The sequence below is a fragment of the Sitophilus oryzae genome, unplaced genomic scaffold (assembly GCF_002938485.1).
Source record: "Sitophilus oryzae breed Bouriz unplaced genomic scaffold, Soryzae_2.0 scaffold_246_pilon_pilon, whole genome shotgun sequence".
Classification (NCBI taxonomy): domain Eukaryota; kingdom Metazoa; phylum Arthropoda; class Insecta; order Coleoptera; family Curculionidae; genus Sitophilus; species Sitophilus oryzae.
This window is the reverse complement of record NW_022146803.1, coordinates 1,585-20,328: the sequence shown is the minus strand read 5'-3', so window position 1 is coordinate 20,328 and position 18,744 is coordinate 1,585. Positions and strand designations below refer to the sequence as shown.

At 31.7% G+C, this 18,744-nt stretch overlaps 1 protein-coding gene and 1 pseudogene across 1 annotated transcript; one reads left to right on the top strand and one right to left on the bottom strand.

Annotated features, from left to right (window-relative positions):
• The window catches only part of LOC115884403, a 29,954-nt pseudogene extending 21,743 nt beyond the window's left edge, over window positions 1–8,211 (bottom strand).
• A 2,820-nt stretch (window positions 8,212–11,031) lies between these two features.
• LOC115884410 lies at window positions 11,032–17,579 on the top strand (the record flags this gene model as incomplete). The annotated part of the gene is made up of 2 exons (XM_030902972.1): window positions 11,032–11,347; window positions 17,377–17,579. Coding segments are annotated over exons 1-2 (411 nt in total), but the record flags the coding sequence as incomplete, so codon positions are not given.
• Window positions 17,580–18,744: the final 1,165 nt, after the last annotated feature.

The window sequence follows — 18,744 nt, the reverse complement described above, 5'->3', positions numbered from 1 at the left end:
ATCAATTGAATGAACCGTATCGTAACCAATGAATCACCCTCACGACTCTTTGAACGAACGATAGCATTGTGATCCGATTCAATTATTACGACTCTTTTACGGCTCATCGTTAGAATGTTATGAATCCGTGCTACGATTCAATCGAACTAACCGTATTCCTAAGCAGTCAATCAAATTTCACGATTCATTTTAATACCAAGTTCAAATGAACGACCTGTTCAAACTTCGCCCGCCTCTAGTTCCCATCTAAAGAAGAACCCACCACGTCGTCAACTAGGGTCGTCATTTTCTGATGTGGCAACTTCTTTGATCTTGTTTTAGAAATTATTTTAGTTTTCAAGGCAAGACAAGAAATTACTTCAAGATCAAGATTTCTTTGACAAGAAATAAAGAAAATCTTGAAATCTCTTTGAAAATATAAAAATAAAAAAGAAATACCTGATTTACTTAGGTATTTGTATTATATGAATATCCATTAAATTGATGGATAAAAGATTATTACAAAAATATTTGTACGAAGCGGCACTTTGTCGATGTCCAAATGTCCAAAGCTGATATAACTACGTCCAAAGTCGGATGTCCAAAGTTGGCATACTGTGGCCAAATTAAATCGGAACCTTTTTTATGCCTAATACTTTAATTTAAATGTAGTTTAATTTTTGATATTATGGCCTACGATATTAGAATAAAACTTTAAAGCGGCCTACTCAGTGGCATACAGACTTTTTGAATTTAACGTAAACTTTTAAAATAAAAAAGAAATACATTTAATGTACGCTACTGAAGTAGAGTAGCTTTTTATCATTGTTGTTTTGACGGTTTATATCTGTAGTAGCATTATCACCGTCACTACTCGTCAAAGTCACTAATTAAACTTCTACGTCCAGGTGTCTGAGGTGGTAGGTATTCTGAACCAGATTCAATTATTGAATGGCTGATTTGCTGCTCAACGAACCATCACAATCAATTATTTAATGTTAGATAATAATAATTAACAAATTATCTGATGTATGGCTACCAGTATAGTGAGCCCAAAGCTTGAATTTTTGAACATTAGATGCCTGACCATCGATTTTACGCATAAAGCATAAACATTTATTAACCAATCTCACCGCGACTTTTTAAACAGGGGGTTCCCTTTAATAAACGAATTTTAAACGGGGGTTCCTCTTTTGTCAAGATATCTAGAAATTTCAAGATTTCTTGAATCAAGACAAGAAATCAACAAGAAATGGTCAAGACAAGATTTTTTTTAAACAAGAAGTGGCCAAAAACAATTGAATACCGTAAAATGGGGGGAATAGAAACATAGTGGTGAAAAGAAACAAAATTTCTGAAAAAAATCAAATCACGATTAAAAATATTCAAAGTAAAAAGAGTCGACATATCTAATTTTTCTATCATTGGTAATACATAATAAAATGTAAAACTATATTTTTATCTGTGCACGTTTCTGTCAATCAGCTGATCAATAAATGTGAGATCGATATCACCTATTTTTGTATGGCGCGAAACTTTATAAATAAAATATTTATTTTTAAAGTAATACATAAGCTGGTACGTGTAAGTTGTTATATTATATGTATTGTTAATTATTGTTAAACCTACTTAAATATGTAATAATTTACTGTTTCTAATCACCTTGTTGGAAGTTAAAAGCCTTGTTAAGATAAAAACCTTAACATCAATGATTGTTTCTATTCTCCCGAATAGCAGGTGAATAGAAACACAAATGGTATTTTTATTTAATATTTAAACGCATATTTTTCAAATATCAAAATATATGTATACGCAAAGAACAAACAAAGACCCATGTTTTAAAATATTCGGGAAAATAATACCACATTTTTATCAACCGGTATATCGCTAATAGCCTACGAAACTGTTTCTATTCACCCCATTTTACGGTACGTCAATTAATCCCCATTTTTTTTATACATCGTGGTCCGAACTGGGAGTTCTGAGTCTGACAGCATATTCTGCAGATGAACATAACAAAAAGGTGTTCAGAATGTATGTCCTAAAATTGTTTTGTTTTGAGATATGGTAGAGCTTCATTTTTTTATTTCGATTTTCCATATAATTTCTGAAGTGCAACGTCAATATTTGAAGAAAATTGCGTCTGAGATGAATTGATTTTTGATGTCAATACGACTAGTTACCTGGCTATGTTTAGCTCGGTTTGAAGAGTTATAACTTCATTCGGTACCCGTATAAAACTACTGAGTGAAAATGTACATTTCCGTGATTTTTTGCGGAAACAATATCTCTTGGTAAAAATCGCTACAAGCAACCGTTCTCAAGATATTTAGAATGGAAATAGTCAATACATATCATTATTCACAAAAAAATAAACACGTTGAGTAGGTATAATTATTTGACTGAAATAATAAATTTGGGAAATTTTTATTGTTTTAAATTAATCATAAATTTTTCTGCGAAAAAATGATGATAAAACAGTGTCTGTTGAACTTTTGACACAAAAACATTTCAAATTTATGATTTCAGTGTGATAACTGTTTAGTCAACATGTTTAATTTATGTCAATGATGACAGGTATTGATAATTTTGATTCCAAATATCTCGAGAACCATTTTTCGTAGTAATTTTTACCAAGAGACCTCTTTTACGTAAAAAACGTCGTAAATGTATATTTTTCACCATCCATAGTTTTATACAGGTATGGACGAAGAGTTATTACTCTTCAAAACAGTTAAAACACATGTAGGTAGCGTCCTCTACAAGTAGGAGTCATACTGACATCAAAATCAAATTTCTCATGTCAGAAAACTTCCAGACACCAATTTTCATCCAAATATTGATAGGAAAAGCTGAAAAATTATTTGAAAAAAATCGAAATAAAAATGAAACTTCTACACCCTGTATCTCCGAAACTAAGCATTTAAGGACATACGTTTATACGAAGTTTTTTACTTACTTTATCTGCAGAATATGCTGCCGAAGTTTCCGGTATACAGTTCGGACCACCCTGTATACTATCATACTAAATTTCGTTTTTTTGTCTGAAAAAATAAAAATAGTATAGGGGTGAACCACTTTTCAGACGCATCCGGTATATATTTTAGTTTTTTATTCAGTGATTTCTGTTTCAGTGGGAAATACCCTGGCTTTTCTCCATAAATAAACTTTTCACAAAATTATTGAGATAATCTAAAATATATGTGCTTATAAAAATTATTTATTTTTTTATTCGTACCTCCAACAACAGTAGCAACAAGTTTAGTGATCTAAATATTTTTTGTAAAAGATAGCTTATCTAAGGCATTTGCTACAATAGGCATATTGTGTAAAGTAGCAGACAACTAGGAACTTTTATAATGCATCACTAATTATATTGCATTCGAGACGAAGATATCGCAAGTTAAAGAACAAAACATATATGTAGGACATAAATTTACATATCTATCTACATATACCGGGCGCGTCTCAAAAGTGCTCACTCCTATAACTTTTTTATTTTTTCAGATATAAAAACGAGATTTGGTATGTTAGTATAATATCAGGTGGCTCGCACCACTGTAACTAGATTTGGTATGTTAGTATACGACATAAATTATGATTGATTCACCTATTCAATTGTTTTTGGTCACTTCCTGTTTCACCGGAAATGACTACAACTTTTGATTTTTAAATGACACCCTCGGCATTTTTTTTACTTTATCCGATAGAATATGACACTCTGAATAGAAGGACATATCATATGTCAATTTTTGACATTTTCGCATATGGTTTATTTGAATTTGTAACATGCGGTTCATAACGACGCAATTTGACTCGAAATACCAAGTGTGTGGTACCAAATTATTGGTAAAAATACGCTTTTTCCAATTATGCTAATGAGCCATCCTTGTTCCATTTGAAAAAATTGAGATATGATTAAAAAATACAATTTGGGCATGTTTTAACCGTAGGGGATAAGAAACTAAAAACATCAGACAGTCAAATCTATTTTTCCAAGGCTCTTTGATAAAAGTTAGTATTTTTCACACAGCCATGGCACTCTAGATTGAAATTTAAAATACAATTGTCTTTTAACCGCAAAAGTTGACATATGATATGTCATTCTGTTCAAAGTGTTATTTTCTACCAAATAAAGTAAAAAATATGCCGAGGTACAATTTAAAAATCAAAATTTGTAGTAATTTCCGGTGTAACAGGAAATGACCAAAAGCAATTAAACTAGTCGTCAATCAGTCCTAATTGATGTCGCCATACTAACACCAAATCGGTATTTCAAAAAAATAAAAAATTATGGGTGACCCTTTTGAGACTCAGCTGGTATGATATAAATTAGGATTGATTGACGTATTCGATTGTTTTCGGTCACTTACTGTTTTACCGGAAATGACTATCTATAACTTTTGGTTATTAAATAGCCTAACCTAATCTCGTTTTTTATATGAATCTCAAAATATTTCAAATTATTATATTATTTGCAATAGAAACTCATGTTTGTAATTAAAAAATAATAATAATTTGCTTGAAACCGGGGTGAAACTTTAAAATAATAGTCCATCGTCAGAAATAACAAAATAACTAAGGAAAAAAGCTTTAATCTAGGTATATTTGGCTTAAAAACGCATAATGTTTGAGCCACTTGGCTGTTCGTCTAAAAATTCTGAAAAAAAATGGCCGTTTAATCCGAAAAATACTTTATAGTTCCATATGCTTCCACAAAGTACCGGGAACAATAACATATAAGGCCAACCTTACCCGTTTGGACCTTTAAAATCTTCGGATTGATAAAGTGACAATTGTAGCTATCAAAGGCGACTTTATAGAAACAATAACTTTTTGGAACTACATGGTCAACGATTCTTTGGAACCATAAAGTTATTTTTCCAAGAAAGTTCCCTGCGCCACCCAATTGCCACTTAATTGGAGCGTTGCTACACCGATCGCGGTGGTGGCGACTACACATTCCATTGGTGCCACTATAACGTTCCGCCTTGTCCTTTGAAGTTATTTTACTTATTATTGCATTTCTATTATTAGTGTTTCTATATTATTCAGAGCTACATAAGGTATAGAGTATTTTAACGCCACTCTTTTAGCTCTTGTTTTATATTATTGTTGGTTCTCAAATTAGTTCTACTCTGAGATTCAGTTTCAGATGAACTAACACTTCTACAGAAACAGCTTCAAAATGTCTCAGTCACTACCTGATTTATGATGTTCATCAGTAGGATTATAGAAAGATGTTGTTTTTGTTTCTGATGTTGATGGCATCGGCTCGCAGTGATTTCTTTTGTTTAATTCTTTGGTAGAAAGTGCTAGATATCCTAAATTTCTTTTTATTCACCTTTGGTATTTAAAAATTTTAATAATGCTTAAAAGCAAGTAAAAAACACTAAAACAGAGCAGCACACGATGCAATCTGAAGCAATTACATTTATTAGGGTATATTAAGTTACGGTCACTATAAAGTAGCCGTTTTTGAACCATGACTTTTTAGTGGCAATGTATGAGCGACGGCTACTTTATAGTGACCTAGGAAGGTAACAGTAACCATTTTGCTACTTTCAATGCTACTATAAATTAGAAGTAACTAAGTGTCGTGTACGACTTGCACATGCTCATGTTGCTATAAAAGTAACAAAAAGCAATAGGCATTATGGTAGCGCATTTGGTAACCCCTACTTTGAAAAGTTACTATAAAGTTTTAGGTCTTTTATGGTGTCATATTCGAAGATTCAGGTAGTTCCAGCCACTTCTTTACATTACATGTTTGCGACTTGCAATCGGGGTGTTTATTTTCCACTTTTGTGGTAGCCAGGGACTAACAGGTCACTCTCGAAATATACTTCAAAGTGACTATTCCATATAGAGTAACATTTTAACTGGCAGAGTGGGTCTAGGAACTATACTTTAGGGGCAGTGACATTTTAGAAAGGACTGGGAACTATATTTGCTAGTTGGGGAGTGATTAGGAGATCTCAAAAATTATATGAACGATTGACTTGAAATTTGGCATAAGACTCTTTTAGTTGGCATATAAGTACAGGCATTAAGAAAGTATTATATACAAATCCTTTCCAAAATCCATAGTATTTCATTTTTTATGATTATTCAGCAAATTTATATATTCCCATAAAAAATGATGAAAAGATGTTTAAAAGCACCTATTAGCAATATATCAGAAAATATAAGGAAAAATATCAGTGACAGTTTTGGTCACGAAAAAGTCTTTACAAAATGATACCGTTTTATTGCATCAAATACAAGCCAAATTTGTATCAATTTTCGAAGCCAGAACTGAAATTGGACGTATTCGGATGAATCAACTTTTAATCAGTTTAGAACCCCAAAATCTGACCTCAAAGCCACATACAAAATTTCGTTATTTATTCAACTTAAGAACTCAATAATTCTTATAAATTAGATTTAATTTAATAAGTGTAGTCAAGATTAAACCAACATAAAGTTCAAAAGCAGTAATGACAAAAGTTTCAAACATGTTGCATTATGATTATGACATTTCTGAGACAATTATTATTATCGCACAAACGTGATGCGTGTGCTATAGTAGGCATTTTTTTCTAAATATGTATATACCTATACCGGGTGCGTCTCAAAAGTGACTCACACTTCAAAAAATCGAGATTTGGTATGTTAGTATATGACATAAATTAGGATTGATTGACGTATTCAATTGTTTTCGATCATTTCCTGTTTCACGGGAAATTACTACAAATTTTGATATTTAAATGGCACCCTCGGTATTTTGTTACTTTACTCGATAGAAAAAGACACTCTGAATAGAAGTCGGCCTCTGTATCTCACAAATTATCAGCTAATTTGAAAATCTAAAATACTACTAGATAGCCCTATTGGCTATGAGAATATTGCAATTAGTTTTTGATTTTCTAAAAACTAACGACAGGAAAAAAATAAAGTGAGTTTCAAAAAATCCATTTTTCCAAAAAACTCGAAATCCTTGAAATTTTTAAAACTTTTGATGGCATTTTGGTGAACATCTCAAGGCGCAGCTTTGCCCTAATTTAACCATCTTCGTATCTATTAGAGTTACCGAGATACCAATATTCGTACCTCCAATTTGTAGCACCTTGTATATGTTTACCAATCATATTAAAATTTAATTATGAATTAATATAATCGAGTTTATCGAACTTTTTTCAATCAATCTATTAATTGGCCACAGCTCTCAGAACTATTAAGTTATGCGATACATCATTGCTATCCATTATAACTTATAGGGAGCGCCCTTGCAAGCGCGGATACCTATATTCTTACCCTCTATGATTGTGTTACAATTTATTCTTTGTTATTATCTTTACATTTCATTTTGTAAAAAAAAATATCAAGAAATTTTCGATACTATACCGGGTGCGTCTCAAAAGTGGCTCACCTCTATAACTTTTATTTTTCAGATGTAAAAATCGAGATTTGTGGTATTATATGACTTAAATTAGGATTGATTGACGGTATTCAATTGTTTTCTGTCACTTCCTGTTTCACCGGAAATGACTACAATTTTGATTTTAAATTTTTTTTTTTTTGATTATTTTTTAATTTATTCGATAGAAAATGACATTCTGAATAGAGAGTGTACAGTAAAATGCAATTTTTTAAGCGGGAATGTCAACTTTTGACATTCTCACTTAATAAAAAATTGTATTTTAAATTTCAATCTAGAGTGCCATGGCTACTTAAAAGCATTAATTTTTAATCAAGGAACGTTGCAAAAATAGATTGGATCGTCTAATGTTTTTAGTGACTTGTCCTGGCCAGTTATATAGAAAATGCTCAAATCGTCTATTTAATCATATCTCATTTTTTTCAAATGGAACGAGAGTGGCTTATTAGCATATTTGGAAAAAGCGTTTTTTTACGAATAATTTGATACCACACACTTCGTTATGAACAACAATTGAATTAAGAGAGAAATATTGGTGCTACTAAAAAATAAACTGCTAAATATATTTTATTTATTTATAATCTCCGTCTTTAAATGATTAACCTATGAAGTAGCTGTAGGTATGTGATTTTATGTTAGCAAAGACTTGAAGGCAGTGATTGAAATAAAATTCAATTTTTTTTTTATTGATAAAATAATAAAATTCAACAGTATTACTTAATAACAATAAAATTCATTAGTATGAAAATATTGTCATTATTTTAACAAATAGATTGGTTCATCAAATTAGTAGCTTACCTTTCGTTTGTCATAATTAAGTTGTAATTATCGGCTTTCTCCAAAAGTAAGAATCCCTACACCTGCACACAAACTATTTCTTGTAACACTATATAATATAATCACCACATTATTGTTTAAAATGTAAGCCATCCGATGTCGCTTAACCTAATAGAAATAATTTGATATAATGTTCCATGAATGGAATTGTTCGCTTTCGCGCGTCGAAGACTGCACTGAAGGTTTTTATTTTTTAAATAGCGAGAGATGGTATTGTAGCTTGTGGTAGTTCCCTTCAACTTTTGACGCTATTGGGTGGTATTGGCCTCAAATAATGTTGATTTCCACTAGTCAATATCGTACGTGCTAAATCGCTTCTAGCGTTATCTCGATTTCTCTGTTGCATTAGTTTGTTTATTTATTAGCTTATTTTTTTGTGTGTTTATATATGTAAAGGATGTGAAAATTAAGATGGTACACTATAATTTAAGTCTCTTACAGAAGATATAATAGAAATATTAGTACAAAATATTTACAAAGATATCAAATCTCCTTAACTTAATAACTAAAGAACTTAAACTAAATAATATAGGTGATTTTGTGTAAAAATGATGACATGATTACAGTTTGAGAAAAAATTAATAAATAAACAAAATGGTGCGAGCTTTTCGATCATTTCTAAAGTCTTTCTATAAGTTATTTCTATAAGTGCAGATATTTAAGGAGTAGTATAGTTCGACCCCAGAAACACGCCCATGAGTTTTTTTGCGAAAAAAGAATGTTGAAAATTTTATTTTTTGAGTGCCACTGTTCACTCCCAGGAAATTCGTTCGCCTTCCATTGAATCAATCTCGGAGAGACTACAATGTTGCCACTAAATTGACAGTACCGGGTGGCCAACTAAGAATGGACGCCTGCTGTATCTCAGAAGTAACTATTTCTTCTCTTAGAGAGAAGATAGAATGTTGCTGTTTGGCATTAACCTTTAGGGAATGTCGTACTTTATTTAACTATACAAGGTGTCCCAGAAATAAGTTCAAATATTTTAACTGGTAGTATAGTTCAACCTCAGAAACACGTCTATGAGGTTTTTTCGCGAAAAATTAAGAAAATTCAAATTTTTTTTTTTTTTTTTTTATATTTTTAGTTTTAGTTAAAAAACATAATTTCTTGATAATATGTATAGGTATTATTTTATAATTTACAGAAAGAAAAATCAGAAAAGATCCAGTGGTTCTCAAAATTTTAGCAAAAAATCATTTTTGGAAAATTTCAAAATAAAATAACTCCGTTATTTTGGACTTATTTGAAAAACGATAAAGAGAAAATATGTTTCTTTTATCGAGATCTACCACCCAACAAAATACTTGCACTTATTTCTGGGTTACCCTGTATAAAAGAGAGTCATTCTATTTAAATGTTTATGCAAAAGCGTAATATCTGTTATGATGTTAAACAGCGCCCTCTAGCTGCCACGGCTAAAGTTTTTAAGAAGAAGTTTAAGCTGTAGTTTATTAGGAAAAAGAAGTTCTTTTAAAGGTCCTAGTTTGTTTAATTCTGTTCAGCCACTCTAGAGCTTTCCTTATTTAAAAAGAAATAAATTTCTAACTTCCCCCACCACTTTATTTTTTTTTTTTTTTTTTTTTTTTCAAAAAAAATACAAAAATTAATTTAATTTATATTAGTGGAGATTGTTATATACTAATTCTAGAAAACCATACCAATGTTTAAATACTTTTTGTTATATTTATAGTAATCTATACTATGAATAAATTAATTTTCGTATTTTTTTGTGTAAGAAACTTAAAATTACTGTGAATTTATAAACATACAGAATGTGGGTAATGTAGGAGGTGGCAACATTGCATTTCCTGGGATATACCTATATGCACCGTAAACGAATTTCTCGAGAATGAACAGTGGCACTCAGTTTTTCAACTTTTCCAGAAAATGTCAAGAAAAATGTAAATTTTTATCTTTTTCTTCATAGAAAAGCCTCATTGGGCGCAACTTATGTGTAAAATGCTTCCACCTTATTTCTGTACACCCCGAATCCCTGTACACCGAATCCCTGTATAGTTTTATTTATTTTAAATAAAAGTGTACATATTTCTATAAATTATCCATCAAACACTTTCTTTATACTTTATAAAATTTTAATTAAGTTTGATAGATAATAATTACTCAGGGTGTTTCAAGAAACGTGCCATCTCTCATGGAAAGATTCCTCACGTAAAATTTTTTTTTATTATTTTATATCAACATTATGTCCTATTCTACTTTGTGGCGTAGATACAGAGGGATAAATATTTTATTTATTTATTGAAATTTTCTTCCAAGTATACTTTTAGTGATTCGAATAAGTTCTACATATTTTAATGTTAAAAAGTATCGACAGATTCTTCAGGGACGTGTGTTATCACTAAAATATTTAAAAAACTGCCTTTCCTGTATTTTCTTAAAAAGATCAGAAGATTAGTAGAAATTATTATTTAAATCAGAAGATTAGTAAATTATTGTTAAAACAATTCAAAGAAGAAGGAAATTATTGCATACCGTATGCCTAAAGTTTGTCCACAACATAATCACAGAAACTGGTAAATGACGAGTAAACAGGTTTGCTTCAATAGGTTGACCGACCATTTAATCATGTCCAGTGAATGAGTAAGTAGAACCAAGGCAAAATATGCTAGTAAGAGAGGGAAGGATAACAAAACAAATGTATACACGTTATCTCAGTTGTACTTATTAACAGTACCCAGGTTTTACCAATACCGACGCTACATCAGTTATTGTGTGCATTTTTTATGTATTGCAAATACAAGTTTAATAAAATTTTCTCTTCGGTAGGAAGTGTTAAGTTACCTATATCGATAGATAAATAAAACGAGTTAATTAATTTTAGAAAATTTCTTAGAAATTTAAAATACACGTAACTAAGTGAAATTTGCATATCAGAAAAAATGGTTTGTTCAGAGAATATTAAGAAAAACGAAATTTCAAGTCTAAGAAGAAGTTTTCCCCAAATAGTGGCTGTTATGGTTAAAAACATTCTTCTGTTAGTATATGGAATGAGTTTGGGCATGCCGACAATTCTCATACCGCGTCTGTCACAAAGGAACGATACATCAGAGAGTATTTTTATTACCGAGGAAGAAATATCTTGGATAGGTGAGATATAATCAGTTTATTTTATTTACTTACTTGATTTATTAACGGAAGTTATTATCTATGGTAAATTTAAGTTTATATTTTTTTTTTTTATTCTCTAAAATAATTACAGAAGCCACAATCAGTTATTTTTTTTTAACTGTACCTACTTCTTTATATGATCTGCTAATAAATAATTAATGAGTCTCTAATTTTGTTTAAGTGGCATGTATATAAATAAATTATAGGAAAAAGATATTTAAATTTAAAAAAAAAAATTAGTTAATAAAGGTTTAATTAAACAGCGATAGTGGTAATTCTAGTATAGAAATGAATATTGTCTGAAATACTTATATTTAGTCAGAAAACTATTTATATCTTTTTATAAACTAAAGGCGACCACAGACACAAAACATTCTTTGAAATATGTACGTGCGTTCAAGTAATGCGCGTTCTATAGTATATCATACCGTTATCGTCAAAGTGGAGGCAACATCTGTCTAAAGGCCCCCATACACTTCGGTCATGTTTCTCGATTTTAACCGTACAGTTAAAACCGCACGGGTAGAGAGCACAGGCAAGCAACCTTAACGCGATTCCCCTATAGGAGATGCAAGACCTTGTCGCTGGTGGGAAAGCTCCTAGTCGGGTGCTAGGGGAAATCTCCTCTAGAACTATAGCTCGGTCTAAGAAGCTAGCTCACTGTCTTGTCCCTGAATTTCACTAAGACATATAACGGTGCCAGACGGGGCTATCCTGTCCGCCATACCAGACAGTAGGTTGTGGTCATGTCTCATGGGTAGAGGGTGTGGGGGGTATTGGCTTAACCGCCCATATCAAGAGGAGATAACCTCACCAAAAATCTAAATCCTACGATAGCAAGACCAGGTCAAAGGGATGCGTGGCTAGATAGAAGTACTGTCTGTACTGGTCTCAACATTGGAGCACCAGCGAGCACCCCATTGTATTTACCCCTTATTTCTACATGCGGGGCGGGGCTCCGTAGGAATGGATCGATTATCCCTAGCGACTCGTGGGAACACTATGAGATCTAGTATTAAAAACACCACCGACCGGTGAAGCTGTGGGAACATTAACAATGAAAGCCTCTCGCTATTCTGGGCCCCCTTGCGACACTGGGGACATTTTTAACAATGAAAGTTCCAAGTGACCAAACTCAAAGGGAAGTTCAGGAGAGGCGGCTGGCACTTGCGCGAGATCATCCTCCACCAGTGGCACATAAGCTACCACCTCATCCAGCAAGGGTCGTGAGCCTACCTATAGAATATAAGTGTCACAAGCTACCCGGCCTTGTTGACCCAGAGGGAGCGAGAAACTCTCATCTCTACTCCGGCAAGGAGAGAAAAAAGCCAGGATGGAAAGCCTGAGCAAGCGAGAAGCAAGCAGGGACGTATCACCAGCTTTGCGACTAATGGATAATAAGTGAAAATGGCGGTACTGCCAAAGGATTACCAGAGGTTGCACTGACCACCGACCAGTAAACGGCTCAAGAAGAGACGATACTGGACGAAGTATTGGCGACCGAATTGCTAACACAAGGATCTACAAAATATGGGTCAGCTGCACTTTGCGGTGATACACTTTGAATTGGTCAAGTGATCCATAGATTGTGTGCCTCAAGAATCGGCGGATTGGTTGGTGGAATATCTCTTAAAAATTGGCAAAGGCCGGCACTGGTTGCAGGGAATGTGAAAACATCTCAAAAGGGACGGCTATCACATCTTTCTACCGAGGCGCAAGGGAAAGGCACCGTCTTGTCCAAGCCCAGAATTTGGCGAGTCATCAACTCGATGGAAACACTGGACGCACGTTTCGCTAACCATGTTAGCAGATGACAGCAGATGCCCAAGACTGAGTCTTGAAGTATATTCATTTATATATCTGTACTAACTATATTTTTTTCTATAATACATCATTTTAGATACAACTATTTCCAGCAAAAAAAGTCTTGAAAATAGTTCACTTTGGAAGCGCAAACAAAACATAATTTTACTCACCAGTAGAGCCAAAATTGCCTATTACACCAGATATGGTATCGCTCCGCCAGCACTTTTTAAAGGTTAGGTCATTGTCCCATGTTTCATCCAAATAGATATTTTCGAATTTCGCGTATATATTTATATCTCTCTCTGCAATATAATGGGCCGCTCCATTAATATTTATCTGTTATTTTGACGTTTACGCCAAAAAAATCCATTTGATTTTAATAACGATTAATAATTAAAAACTACGAACGACATTATAACAAGATAACAAAACAATAAAACACAACTATTAAATATACGAAAAATATAGGAATACAGTTTAGGATAACCGGTATAAAATAATGAAAGAAAGTAATAATGGTCAAAAGAATAACACCGCCACTGGATATTTCATTAGTATTCAATATTTCTGCTCTTTTCAGAAGAGACCGTGAAGTTGGGGATAAAGCTAGCGAATAGGAAAGGTGTAAAAGCTATGGCAACCGCATGGTAACAAATCCTGTGACGTACTCTCGCCAATCCTGTTCGATGAATAGGCGGCCATGCGCGGCGATGCCGGCTTGCCGATGATATCCTTGAAAAATCTTCACCTTTCATAATAAGCAGATTATACAGAATGAAAGAAATAAGTTATTAAATAAAACATATCGAACAATATTAACTACGTTCAAATTCCTTAGTAATATACGTCAGAATATATGCTGATTTATAGTTCATGCCTGGCAATTTTGCAATTTTATAGATAAACGTGGCAATATCGATTTTTTTTCTCGCATTCCTTCCGTAGCTTCAGATCCGCTGGTCAAACAATATATTTGGAAAAAACATTTTTTACAAATACTTTGGTACCACATACTTGAAACATACATTGCACTAAAGATTGAAATTTAAGGTACTATTTTCTTTAAGAAAAAATACCAAAAATTTGAATATGCTAGTGGTTCTATTCAGAATGTCATTTTATATCAAATAAAGTTAAAAAATACAGACCGTTCCCTTTAAAAATCAAAAGTTGTAGTCATTTCCGGTGAAACAGAAAGGGGCCTAAAATAATTGAATACGTCAATCAATCCTGATTTATGTCATATAACTAAAATACAAAATCTTGTTTTTTCTGTGAAAAAAAATAAATAAAAAAGTTTAATGATCTTTTCTTGAAAAATACCCGGTATATTATTTCATAATAGGTATAAGAAGGAAAGTACTAAAAATATTATTTACTTTTCTCGTTCATTCGGAGATCCGAGAAGACATATTTTAAGTGGATGTATTCTGACTTCAATTTTATCTTATTTTATAATTGATGATTGTGCGTTTATTTTAATTTATATTATTATAACTTTATAGTAAAACGTTATATCTAAAATCTTGGAACATACAGTTCATTTATAAACCTTAACATTATATTACTATGTATAGAATCTAAAAATTAACAATGGAATTCCCATTATTCTAAGAAATATCAAACTAATAACATTTTAATAGTAACGATATACAAATCCGAAAAATTCCATTAAAAACAATTTCAATCTAAAGTGTTATTATAAAAATATTAATAAATAGTAATAATAAAAATCAGTATTTAAACATACTGCGTGACATAGAAATAGCAACACCTCGTAATTGTAAATATATTTTATTAAAATTTTAGCAAGTAATTGGGATTATTGGGATAGTTCATGTGAAATGTGAATACTAATATTTTCAAACAATTTTTTTTTAACTATAGACTAATCAATAACTATTCAATATCTTTTTATAATCTATATGATCAATAAAACTGATCTTAATATTTTATATTTAGGTTACTTTTAAGCAATGTGAAAACTGAAATTTGTTTAAAATATTAAACAGCATTGTATATTTTATTTGAAATGCACAGATAAAAGATGAACTATGAGACATAAAATAATATAGAATGTTCTAAAATGAACCAAACAACATAAAATTGTAAATAGTATTTTATAAAATTTGAAAATAAATTGACTAAACTCACTTTAGATTACTAAGAATCTCTATACCTACAGGGTGTCCCAGGCTGAGCGTCCATTTGAAGTTTCAAGAGAAGTACAATATCTAGATCGGATTTTTTGCACATTATTGTTTCACAACGAGATCTATCGATTACAAATATTTTCAATATGGTGGCACTTCCGGAAATACCGGAAGTTGACAGCAACTTTCTTATTTTAAATGGGTGCCCCCATTTTTTATTACATATATAAATTATCTGTAAAATTTTATGAATATTGATATCGAACACTCTATATCTAACATTAACCGTTTTTGAGAAAAAAAAAACGGAAAAAACTGCCTGTCAAAAATATGTGTATGTGTATAGTCTAAACGTCAAATTTAGTGATTACTACAGCCACTGTGCCATAAAAAGAAGACGTGTGGCTATCTATTTCAAAAATAAAATTGTTCGAATGTCATATAATAATGACCGCAGCTGTCATGGAATTGAGCGATTAAAAAATTATCATAAATAATTTTTTTCAAATGGAAACCCACTTTGTTTATTTCACTAGTGATAAGACTCTTCAATTCGTTACTTTTTGTCTATACATGTTCCTATACCTAAAATAAATCGTTTTTAAGTTTATTAAGTAGTAATCCCTAAATTGGACTTTTAGGCTATACAAATTTTTTTGACAGGGAGTTTTTTTTGTCCAAAAATTTTAAATATTTTTTTTCTCAAAAACGGTTAATGATAGAGAGTGTTTAATATTAATATTCTTAGAATTTTACAGAGAATTTAAGTATGTAATAAAAAAAATGGGGGTACCCATTTAAAATAAGAAAGTTGCTGTCAACTTCCGGTATTTCCGGAATTTCCGCCATATTGAAAATATTTTAATCGATAGATCTCGTTGTAAAACAATGATGTGCAAAAAATTTCCGATCTAGATATTGTGGTTCTCTAGAAACTTCTAATGCACGCTCACACTTCCTGAGACACCCTGTATATCTATACAATTATATTGTAGCGGATCCATTTCTTGAAAAAATCCTTGGTATTTTGCCACTGAAAAAGAAATACCTATAAAAAACGAAAAAGTTATTTTTTGTAAAATACCACTGCGTAGTATCCAAACGTAAAACATCTTTACACATCCACTGAAAAGTACCCGACCTTTATGAAATTTCTTGTAAAGATTGTAATCAGAAATATGTTAAACTAGAAGATCAATATTAACTAGAACATTTAGCTCAGATAAGATATGGCAGACCGGATAAATCTTGCGTTGCTGAACATATTGTTGATGAAGAACATTGTATAGATCTTAATAATTTAAAATTAATTAAACAAATCTCAAATAATTACAGGCAATTATATGCATATGAAAGCATCAGAATTAATAAATGTGAAAATAGTATGAACAGAGACAACGGTCCAATTCCTTCAATATTGAGCATAATGTTACCTTGTTCAAGATATAATATAAACTCAAAATTTGCATTTTCTTATTCAAGATTCAAGTCTTAGAGCTTTTTATCTGATCGATATTTCGCTCCATAGAGTTGAAAATTGCAATTTTCGTCGGTGTGTACAGTACAGGGACACAAACAGCTTTATTCTTTTAATTTAATAATGACATTGAAATGAAACTATATTAACAAAAAAGTTTATATAAATTTCTTACAGTCAAATTTATCACAAAATAAGTACATAAAGTCAACAAGAACATAATAATATACCAAAGTCACATGCGCAGGGGATAAATTTAAACGCGGCAATCGGAAATATCTCTTAGACAAAATAATTCATTTTGCGGAACACGCAGAGATCTGAGATCTCAGAGAGATTATTCTGACCGCACTCTAAAAGAAAAAAACCATGTTGAGTCGAAAAGTAACTCATTTCGATTTCACCTGAATTATGTATATCAGATGTTTGGTGGCATTTTCTGTCTTATAGGTATTCTCGATTTTTATATCTCAAGATGACACATTTTATAAATTGCAGGATAGTATATTATGCTTTTCTTCCTTTTCTCCTACAATATACTAGAAGAATTAATAATTTTTTGTTTCTTTCAGGATCCTTGAACTATTTATTTGTACCGCTGGGATGTCTTTTATCAGGCATCTTAACTCATCTGATAGGTAGAAAACGATCCATGCAGGTGATAAGCGTTCTCTTATTCAGTGCATTTCTTCTGTTCTATTATGCATACAAGCCTTGGCATATATTTTTTGCCTTATGTTTCACTGGATTTACTGGAGGTCTTCTTGAAGCACCGGTAAGTATATTTAAAAGATAGAGATTTAGATTAAGAACTTTTGGTGTTACAATAGAAAATGATACGGAATTACAATTTATTATAATATTGTGGACCTCCGTTTTCTTTGAATCAATGTAATTTTCATGAAACTCTACAATAAACTCTAAAAAAAACGGTGTCTAAACGAATGGAGAATGGCAATCGATGATAATTTTGGCGATGTCAATCTCTAGACGTCATTTACCAAAAATTGACATAAAATTTGTTAAAGTTAACACTAATTAGAAGTATTACATACATACAGCCAATACTCGCTGACGAGTATTTGACACGCATCAGAAGATGGTCACGCAAGGCGTTTTCATTTATGAGCTTTTCTGTGACTGAAAAGCCCGATACGTGATGTTATCTGTCTACCGCACTCCGGACATTCAAAAATCTCATTGCTTTGTTGCCTCTTTACTTTTTGGTTGTCGCTGTTAACTGAGTTTACAATTCTTCTCCATTCCGTTCTATTGTGAGCTGCTTCTTCCCACCCATTCTGCTTGTTAATCCCCTTTAAGTTTTCGTGGAAAATATCCTTGTACCTTTTGAGTTATCCATCCGGCCTCCTCTTGCCGTCTACAAGCTACATAGAAAGATTAAAAATGGGAAGACCGACATTTTCCAAAAAAATATTTTATTCTCAAATTTTAAACTACTTTATTAAGAAATCATTTTTACTCAATATTAAAAAAGAAAATACAACCTTCCAAAGGTCATCATAGGGTTATAAAGCTGGACCTCCTTAGCCAAAATTATCATCTATTGTCATTCCCAAATATTCGAGATATTATATAACAGATGTCTCTTCAACAGTAAATTTTAATTCAAAGCCACCTAAAGCTAATTTGCGTTATATTTTAAAATTGAAAAGAAAAGCCATTTTGTAAAATTTGAAGAAAAAGAACCATTTCTGTTGCATTTAAATTATTTTTTATATTGTTATAATTAGGCACGTCAGTCATAAGAAATACCCTGCATAAGATAATGAATTTTCCTTTATGTAGTTATTTTGTTAACTGTTAACTTTATTTAAGGACACTAAGTTTTAACCTCTTTACGGATATATTGTTTTTGCAGCATGGCAACACCGCATAGTCCTTCAAAGAAAAGTACCATATGCAGAATTTTATACTCAATC